The 10067-nt window shown below is 35.8% G+C and overlaps 1 protein-coding gene across 1 annotated transcript; it reads right to left on the bottom strand.

Annotated features, from left to right (window-relative positions):
* Nucleotides 1–7866: 7866 nt before the first annotated feature.
* LOC144221738 (olfactory receptor 13C7-like) lies at nt 7867–8697 on the bottom strand. Its single transcript, XM_077752257.1, has one exon. It carries the CDS (start codon nt 8695–8697, stop codon nt 7867–7869), a length of 831 nt encoding a protein of 276 aa, XP_077608383.1.
* Nucleotides 8698–10067: the final 1370 nt, after the last annotated feature.

Below are 10067 nucleotides of genomic sequence, written 5' to 3'. Positions count from 1 at the left end.
TATTAGATTTTAATGATTAATATTATATCTTTTTTCTTCCCTCATATTATTCTCAGAATTTTTTATTTAAAAAACTGTTATTTATCTTATGGGTTTTTTTAAAATAATATCCTGTGTGTGTGTGTGTGTGTGTGTGTGTTTTAATTTAAATTCAAGTTAGTAACAGACAGTGTGTGTGTGTGTGTGTGTGTGTGTGTGTGTTTTAACTTAAATTCAAGTTAGGAACAGACAGTGTAGTCTTGGCTTCAGGAGTAGAACCTAGTGGTTCATTTCTTACATATGACACCCAGCGCTCATACCAGCAAGTGCCCTCCTTAATGCCCGTCACCCATTTAGCCCATCTCCCCACCCACCTCCCCTCCAGCAATCCTCAGTTTGTTCTCTGTATTTAAGAATCTTTCATGGCTTGTGTCCCTCTGCATTTTTATCTTACTTTATTTTCCCTTCCCTTCCCCTATGTTCATCTGCTTTGTTTCTTAAATTCCACATATGAGTGAAACCATATATCTGTCTTTCTCTGGCTGACTTTTTTCACCTAGTATAATACCATCTAGTTCCATCCACATTGTTGCAAATGACAAGACTTCATTTTAATCACTGAGTAGTATTCCATTGTACATATATACTACATCTTCTTTATTCAGCAGTTGATGGACATTTGGGCTCTTTCCAAAATTTGGCCATTGTTGTTAGTGCTGCTATAAACATTGGGGTACATGCGCCCCTTCAAATCAGCGTTTTTGTATCCTTTGGTTCAATTCCTAGTAGTGCAATTCCTGGGTTGTAGGTTAGTTCTATTTTTAATTTTTTTTTTTTTATGTTTTATTTATTTCTAGGAGAGACAGAGACAGCGTGAGCAGGGGAGGGTCAGAGAGAGAGGGAGTCACAGACCGAAAGAGGCTCCAGGCTCCGAGCTGGCAGTCAGCACAGAGCCCGACGCGGGGCTCGAACCCACAACCGCGAGATCATGACCTAAGCGAAAGTCGGACACTTAACCGACTAAGCCACCCAGGCGCCCCTCTATTTTTAATTTTTGATGAAGCTCCATACTGTTTCCCAGAGTGGCTGCACCAGTTTGCATTCCTATTAAAAGTACAAAAGTTTCCCTTTCCTCGCATCCTTGCTAACATCTGTTGTTCCTAATATCAAGAAGCAAGAAAGGTCCCCAATATACAACCTAACATTATACCTAAAGGAGAAAGAAAAGGAGCAGGAAATAAAGGCCAAAGTCAGCAGAAGAAGTGAAATAATAAAGATTAGAGGAAATAAGCAATATAGAATCCAAATAACAGTAGAACAGATCAATGAAATGGAGCTGTTTGGTTTTTTTTTTTTTGAAAGAATAGCTTATGTTTCTTTTAGAATTTTAAAAGACATTAAGATATTGAGTTTTTTGGTTTTATTCTTTTGTTTGATTGCTTTAACTTTTTAACCACTGCTTAAAATCCTACATTATTTGTTAATTTTTATTTAGATTTTAAAATATTCTTGATTATCTATTTTATCCTTTTATTTTTTTTAAATCTTTTGTTTACTTTTAACTGTAAAATGGTTTCATTTTCCCCTTATAATTCAGAAAGAGGCACCAGTGAGCATTATGTAGAATACCACATCATGAAAAGAAATGGCTCCCTTATTTCATTGTCATTCTACTTTTATCTCTGTCTCTATAAATCTTTTAGTTTTCTTAGTAATCATAGCAGAAAATAATTATTTTCTGTGAAAGTCCCTCAAGAAATTTGAGAGAACCACAGGTTTTAGATCCTTCCAAGATCCTATATCTAACTAACAACAACAACAAGAAAAAGACCTAACTAAGACCTAAGTGACTTCTTGGAATGGTATACCTTCTGAAACTATATGGGGATAAAATGTTTTAATTTCTCCAATACATTAAGCTGTTAGAATATACTGAGCCAACATTTGTCACAAACCACTAACTGTCAGCATACTCACGGAAGTCATGAAAGATTTGATTGACAAACCACAGTAGAGATTTTGTATAACAGGTTCACAGCATGATTTACATCAAATATATTTATTCCCAAGATGGTTGACAATTTCTTTCCAGAACAGTCATGTATATATATTGTGTGTCACTCCTTTGCATTACTTTCTTTCATCATGATGGTCATTGAGAGCTGGCTAGAATCTGGGTTATCTAAAATAAGATTAAATATAAAATAGAGCAGAGTTGTTTCACTGATTCACGGTTTCTTGACTTTGAATTTAGACTTATTCATTCTTCAGCTGTCCAGAAAGTGGTACCACCACATTACAGATTCACCCTTCTTTGGAAAATACTTAGGGAATAGTGAGTCTAGCAATTTTTTCTAATATTTATTTTTGAAAGAGAGAGAGAATGGGGAAGGGCAGAGAGAGAGGGAGACACAGAATCCGAGGCAGTGTCCAGGTTTTGAGCTGTCAGCACAGTGCCCAGCAAAGGGCTTGAACTCACAAACTGCAAGATCATGACCTGAGGGGAAGTCAGACACTTAACCAACTGAGATACCTAAGCACTTTGAATCTAGCAACTTTTGAACTTTAGTTGGCTTTCTTAGGAGAGAATAATGTCCATTCAGAGGGATTTGAATAACTGAAGGGTGATTAAATGAGAGTGTTTAGGGACTACTGGTTGTGGCTATCTCTGGTTCCCCACCACTGTTTAGGCTTCAGGCCAGTCATTTCTGCCTGTTCTTCAATGTCATCAATGCTGTTGCAGTTCCTGGTCCAGTAGGTTTCAACTCATGGATGGATTTATATTCCCTTCTTTCCCTGAATTATATCTAGCTTTGAGCTTCTATGTACTGACTGAAGATTTTAGGGAGATATAAAAGAATGACAATGTAGAAAAGGAAAAAAGAAAAACCCTAATAAGACTTCACATCTCACTATTATTCCTAACCTCCACCATGAGCTTTCATAAAGATTCCTTATCATCCAACTCTCTCCTTAATCCCTGGTCTCCTGTTATGTTAATAGGGTTTACTGTGTCTCATTTTAGAATTATATCTTTTTAAAAAATATAATTTCTTGCCAAGTTACCTAACATACAGTGTATACAGTTGTTCTTGGCTTTGGGAGCAGATTCCCATGATTCATCGATTACATACAACACCCAGTGCTCATTCCAAGTGCCCCCCTCCTCCTCAATGTCCATCACCCATTTTTTCCCTCCCGTGCCCTGGCCCTCCATCAACTCTGTTTGTTCTCTGTATTTAAGGGACTCTTAATATTTTAATATTATATAGCAGCCTAGACAGAGGACAATCAATGTTACACATTTGAATAGACTCCAAGTTAATCAGATTCTTTTAGTAATTACAATATTGTAAGTTCATGATTTTAACTGAGTTTTAAAAATCTGCAACCGATTTTCATTCTGTCTTATAAAGAAACTAAGAAAATATCCTGATAGTCCAAGCCTCCTTATCTTACTTTCTAGAACCTTTACATTTTTAGTCTTCATAGTGAGATATACAGTCCATCTGGGATTAATTAACAATCTCTGGGCAGATATCATGCTCTACTGTTTAGAGTGTCCTAAATTGTTTTTCACAATTTACTTTGAAATTTGTTAATTTACTTTACATTCATTAGACATCAGAGAGTAATGTAATTTTTACTTATTTTTATTTTCTTCTGTTCAGTCTCACTAAAATCATTAGAAATACATTTTAAAAGATTCCTGGGAGCTTATTTACACCCAGTACTAAGAAAATGGGCTTTATATTTAGTATAGTATTTTGGAACTAGAAATATTTTATATCTTCTACAATCTGTTTGTTTTTGTTACAAGAAGAATCTTAATTTTTAAGGAAACTAAAACCTAGTTTTAAATAGTCCTTAGCCATTTTCAGGCACCAATACACTTTTCAAATAAAATTCTCTCACTTTTTCCTTATTTTTCTCAGCTCCTGAATTTGCCACTTATAATAGTACCGGAATTTACAATCAGTATTAAAAGTAATGATGAGTGATATAAATAATTAAAACAAAATTTTTGCTATTTATGAATGATACTATATGTTTATAGAATACTCAGATGGTCTACAAATATTGGAATTAATATGTAAATTTAATGTCAACTATGCTTCAATTAAAAATTTTAAAAAATATTTCAAGAAAGTGAATTTACCAAGATTGTTAACTATAAATTTAGCATTGAAAAATCATTATATGCCAATAAGAAGAAAGTGGAATTTAAAGCACAATTTATAATATATCAAAAATGTAAAAATATACAATTAAACCTAATATAGGCAAGACATATAATATGTGCAAAACATTTATACAAGAAAAAGCAATAAAAATTATTGAAAGAAATTTTAAAAGACCTAAAAAAATGGATTAGAAGATTCAGTAGTATAAAGCTATCACTCTCTCTAAATTGAAATGTAGGTTCAAGGCAATCTCAGAATTCCAGCATGTGTTGTGATAATAGACAAACAGACACTAAAATATACAAATGCCAACACTAGCCAACACACCCATAAGGAAGAGATAATTTAGAGGACCAAAATCAAGTCTTATTATAGAGTTATAGCAAATAAGACAATGTAATATTGGTGTAAGGGTAAGAAGAATCTACTAGTGGAACAGAACAAGAGGCTGAAAGAGATCCAAACATAAATGGTCAATTAGTTTATTCAAAAGTGACACTGTAGTGCAGTGGGGAATGGAGCTTTTGATAAAGTCGTGTTGAGTCAAATGGTGTGCACAGGGTAAAAAATAAATCTTGACTTTGGCTCATACTATGAACAAAAATGAATTCCAGATGGATTGTATCTCAGTATGAAAGGTAAAAATGTTAAGTTTTTAAGAAAGTAAGGTAAGAGGTTTAGACTTATCAAGATATTTTCCTATGGATAAAAATAAGATAGACAAATGAATAAAATTATGAATCTTTTAAGAGGGATAGAGATCAGGTAAGTCAATGTTGAACAGGTGACCAAACCATTCATTACTACATCAGTCTTACATTGCTACAATGAAACAGTGTAATAAACAATCATGAAATCTCAGTAACATACCGAAATAAACATTTATTAAAGTCTACTTGGGTTCTGACAACCTGAACTAGGCCTCTCTTTATGCTGACATTTTACTTATTCCATCAGGCCCCCAAATATCCTGCTAGGCAGAAGAAGCAGGGATTCCCTCCTGAATTCTGTTGGGTTGTTGGAATCTTTGCTGGGTGGCCCTTGAGCAGAACCGCTCCCCTAATCCAGCTCAAGCGGTGGCACTGTACCAGGCAGCTCACCTGTATTATGTATAAATAGATGTTAGGATATCACATAAAAAAATAAAACTATAACTATTATTCACTAGCAATTTCAAGGGGATTTTTTGAAAGGAAGTATTTAAAATGAGACTATTGCTTCTGAAAGAGTAAAATTGTCAGTATTCCTTAAGAAGGGTTTGTACAATTGATATATTTTTCCCCAGCAATTGCTCATTACATCATAATTATACACTGATATGATTTTTGCCTTACCCAGCCCAAATGACCTCTTCGGTATACTATTATTGTTTTATCTTCCCTTATATTTCCATATATTTAAAATTAGATGATATTTTACCCAAAGCTTTTGGATTTGTTGTTTAGTGAATAAAATGAACATAAATTCAAGTACTCTTTTTTTCCTGCACTATATCAAGTATTTGGAGTATATTTTACTATTCTTTAAAAATGTTGGGGCACCTGGATGGTTCACTTGATTAAGTGTCTGACTTTTGATCTAGGCTCAGGTCATGATCTCATGGTTTGTGAGATAGAGCCCCACGTCAGAATCTGTGCTGACAGGGCAAAGCCTGCTCAGGGAATCTTTCTCTATTTCTGCGCCTCCCCTGCTCCTCATCTCTCTATATAAACAAGCAAGCAAACAAACATTTTAAAAGAAATGTTAATTCAGAGGTTAATTACTGACTACTGTTTTATTTTAAAGACATTTTAAAGTAATTTTTATTACATTATTTACTGATATATTTTGAGAGAGAGAGACAGAAGGAGCATGGGTGAGGCAGAGAGAGGAGAAAGAGAGAGAGAGAGAGAGAGACAGAGAGAGAGGAGAAAATCCCAAGCAGGCTCCACAATATCAGCATAGAACCAAAAATGGTGCTCAATTTATGAGCCGCGAGATCATGATCTGAGCTGAAACCAGGAGTTGCACACTTAACCGACAGAGCCAGTCAGGCACCCCATTCCTACTGTTTTAAATTTATTTGACATTCAACTTTATACAACAGTGAGTTCTTCCATTGGGGAGATTTCAGAATGAACAAATGATTATAGTATGTAAGGAAAATGGCCATAACATACAAAGTTTAGGGCACCATAGAGGAGGGAATAACTAACCCAGTAAACTTTGGAAGGATTTGTAGAAGATCTAACACTTGAATTGTATTTAATAAGATTGCTAGGCTGTCACCATGGAAAAAGAAATGTGATCATGGGGATGAAGTGTCATATGCTATTGTCTTTAGGTGTGCAAGAACATGATATAATTGGAGATGTAATAGTGAATGTAGCACAGTATGTGCAAACATGGGAGACACATGAGGCAGGAAAGAAGGGGAAATATGTACCTGAAAAATTAGGTTGGGGCCAGATCAAGTCCTTGGGCAGAGCAAAAATCAGTAATAAACAGACAAACAAAAAAACTCAAGTAGTTCTCTCGAAAGAGAACTGAAAAATATGTGTATTACTTGTTCAGTAGACATACATACAGATGATCCATACATTAAAATAGTTTGACTTAGGATATGTCGACTTTACAATAATGTGAAAATGATATGTATTCAGTAGAAACCATACTTTAAAATTTGAATTGTGATCTTTTCGTGGGCTAGTAAGATGTGGTATGATACTCTTTTGTTGTGTTAGTCAATGACAGTGGCCCCAGCTTCCAGTCTGAACCATATGATCCTGAGAGTAAACAGCTGATACACTTACAACCATCCCGTACCCATATAACCATTCTGTTTTTCAGATTCAGTACAGTACTCAATAAGTTATATGAAATAGTCAACACTTTATCATCAATAGGCTTTGTATAGACGGTTTTAATCAATTAATTATAGGCTAATGTGAGTGTTCAGAGCATGTTCAAGGTAAGCTAGGCTAAATAAACTCTGATGTTCAGTATATTAGGTGTATTAAAAGTGTTTTTGACTTGTGTATTTTTAACTTTCAATGGGTTTATTAGGATATCACCCCATCACTTAAAGAAGATCTGTACTGAATTTTCTTATAAAAGCTTATTCTCATTTTTTTCTTATATCTCAAAGTTTACTGTCACTTCTTATACTGGTTGTCTTTACATTTTTTTTTTTTTTAATATTTTTATGTTTTACATTTCTTTTTTTTTTTTATGTTTTTTATTTATTTCTAGGAGAGAGAGAGAGAGACAGCGTGAGCAGGGGAGGGTCAGAGAGAGAGGGAGTCACAGACGGAAACAGGCTCCAGGCTCTGAGCCGGCAGTCAGCACAGAGCCCAACGCGGGGCTCGAACCCACGAACTGCGAGATCATGACCTAAGTGAAAGTCGGACGCTTAACCGACTAAGCCACCCAGGCGCCCCTGGTTGTCTTTACATTTTTATAACAGTCATTTTCATAAAAGATAAAGTTAGATTATTGTCTTGAAATTTCTTTCCAAATCCTAAATTCTGTGATTCTACCTACAATCTTTATTTCTTTTGTTTTGTTTGTTTATATGAAAAATTTTTGCCTCAAATCTATAAGCTCATTTTGTGCATGAACTCATATATATAAGTTTTTTACCCTTTTCTCCAGAACCAGTGTCTATTCATCAATTTTCTCATATTCCTCAGGCTGTAGATGGTAGGATTGAGCATGGGAGTGACTACTCCATAGAACAGAGCAGTTTGTCAAAAGCAGAGTCTTTGGACTTTGGCTTCATATACATGAAGAGGATTGTCCCATAAAACACAGTCACTACTGTTAAGTGGGCTGAGCAGGTAGAAAAGGCCTTTTTCCTTCCTTCTGCTGAATTGATTCTTAGTACAGTAGATAGGATGAAAATGTAGGAGATAGAAATTAACAATAATGGAGAAAACAAAAATATTACATTACCCAACATTATAGCAATCTCATTCAAGGAAATATCTGCACAAGCCAGCTTGACAAAGGCCAATATTTCACAAACAAAGTGGTTAATGACATTTTTCCCACAGAAGGGCAACCGTATTGCAAGGATAGTTTCTGTCAGTGAGCTGAGAAAGCCCAGTCCCCAGGAGAGAGCTGCCATCTGAATACAAAGTGCCTTGCTCATGATGATGGGGTATCTCAGAGGGTTACAGATGGCCACGTAACGGTCATATGCCATCACTGCTAGGAGCACACACTCTGTGGGCCCCATGGTATAGGAGACAGACGTCTGAACAACACATCTAGTGAAGGAGATGGTTTTTTCCTGTGATAGAAAGTGTATCAACACTGAGGGAATAAAGGAGGTTGTGTAACAAATGTCTAGGAAGGAAAGATTCCCCAGGAAGAAGTACATGGGGGTATGGAGGCGGGGATCCAGGAGAGTGAGTAGGATCAAGGTGCTGTTCCCCAGCAGGATCACCAGGTACATCATCAAGCACATCACGAAAAGGAGTTTTTCTGCTTTGGGGTACTCAGAAAGTCCCTGCAGAATGAACTCAATCTCCGTCCAATTCATCCTGTCCATTTTACTTTGTTATACCTGGAATAATGCAGAAGAGAAAACTGCATGTGAGCATAACACGTCAGTACACATTACCACGTGCGGTAAGAGATCACTGGCGGAGGGGCACCAAGTGTGTCTGCACTATCAGGAGTGGTGCTAACAGCTGTGAGTTTAGCTTTAGAATTTTTCTTCTGGTACATATGAGAGCCATTGAAGATGTGCAATAATTACATTGACAGCTTATTAAAAATATAGGCTTTTGTATTCCATTTCCTGAGACTGTGATACACAGTTTCTGAGGTAGGAAAGAGCTATTTGGATCTTAACAAACATCTGTTATTTCCTGTTCTTTGGACCCTCAGGCCCCACCTTGAATATCCTCATTTTGGGGAGAGTATGCTTAATCTGTTAAAAATTACTACATATTTGATTTTATTTCATGGCAGCCATTAACAATATTATTAGTTTAGGGTTTTATACTTTACAAATATATTCACACATATTACTCATTTTTATCATCACTATGATAATCTGAGGAAAGTGAAATTAACAGAGGTAAAATGTATATAAAAACAGTGTGAGCGACTATTCCAATCAGCATTTTATGACCTTATATCACCTGCCCCTTGTATTTATTTTTATTTTTTTAATGTTCATTTATTTTTGAGGGACAGAGAACACTACTAGCAGAGAAGTGCTCTCAGAGAGGAGCCGGAGGATTCAAAGTGGGCTTTGTGGTGACAGCAAAGAGCCAGACTGGGGTCTCAAACACACAACTTCAAGATCATGACCTGATCTGAACTCACAAACTTAACCAACTGAGGCACCCAGGCATCTCTCACCTGCCCTTTTTTGAAAAAATCTCTTGCCCTTTCCAAATTATGTGAATTGTCTAAGGAGTGGCAATCAAACATCTGTTTAAATAATGTTCTCCAGATGATCCTAATATTCAATGTGATAGAAAACCACATGTCTAGTGGAATGTCTCCAAAGTTTAGTATACAGACAAATCACATAGGATAATCTTTGTAAAAGATTCTAAATCAGTGGATCCAAATTGGATTCTAAGATCTGAACATTATTAACATGTTCACAGTACTGCTGCTGCTGCTGCTGCTGCTGTCTGCAGAACTCGCATGAGTCACAAGGCCTTTTAGACCATTTTTCTCCAATGCTATTACTGAGTACCACTAGCACCTCCTCTGTATTTTGGACTGTAATTGATAGTAGACAATGCAAAACTGAACATTCTGTGAGACTCAGAGTTGAGACATCTGTGTTACTGTATTGAAATCAGTTTTGTGTTTTCTAGATTTTAGATATACAAGCAATGAAATTGCAAACAGAAGCACCTACTTTTTTTTTTTTTGTTTTTTTTTTTTGGGGGGGGG

The sequence above is a fragment of the Crocuta crocuta genome, unplaced genomic scaffold, assembly GCF_008692635.1.
Source record: "Crocuta crocuta isolate KB4526 unplaced genomic scaffold, BGI_CrCroc_1.0 scaffold211, whole genome shotgun sequence".
NCBI lineage: Eukaryota > Metazoa > Chordata > Mammalia > Carnivora > Hyaenidae > Crocuta > Crocuta crocuta.
This window is presented reverse-complemented; position numbering and strand designations above follow the sequence as displayed.

Bases quoted from the DNA above. Each gene is read 5' to 3' on its own strand.
- LOC144221738 (XM_077752257.1), bottom strand. From the start codon at position 8,697: ATGGACAGGATGAATTGGACGGAGATTGAGTTCATTCTGCAGGGACTT.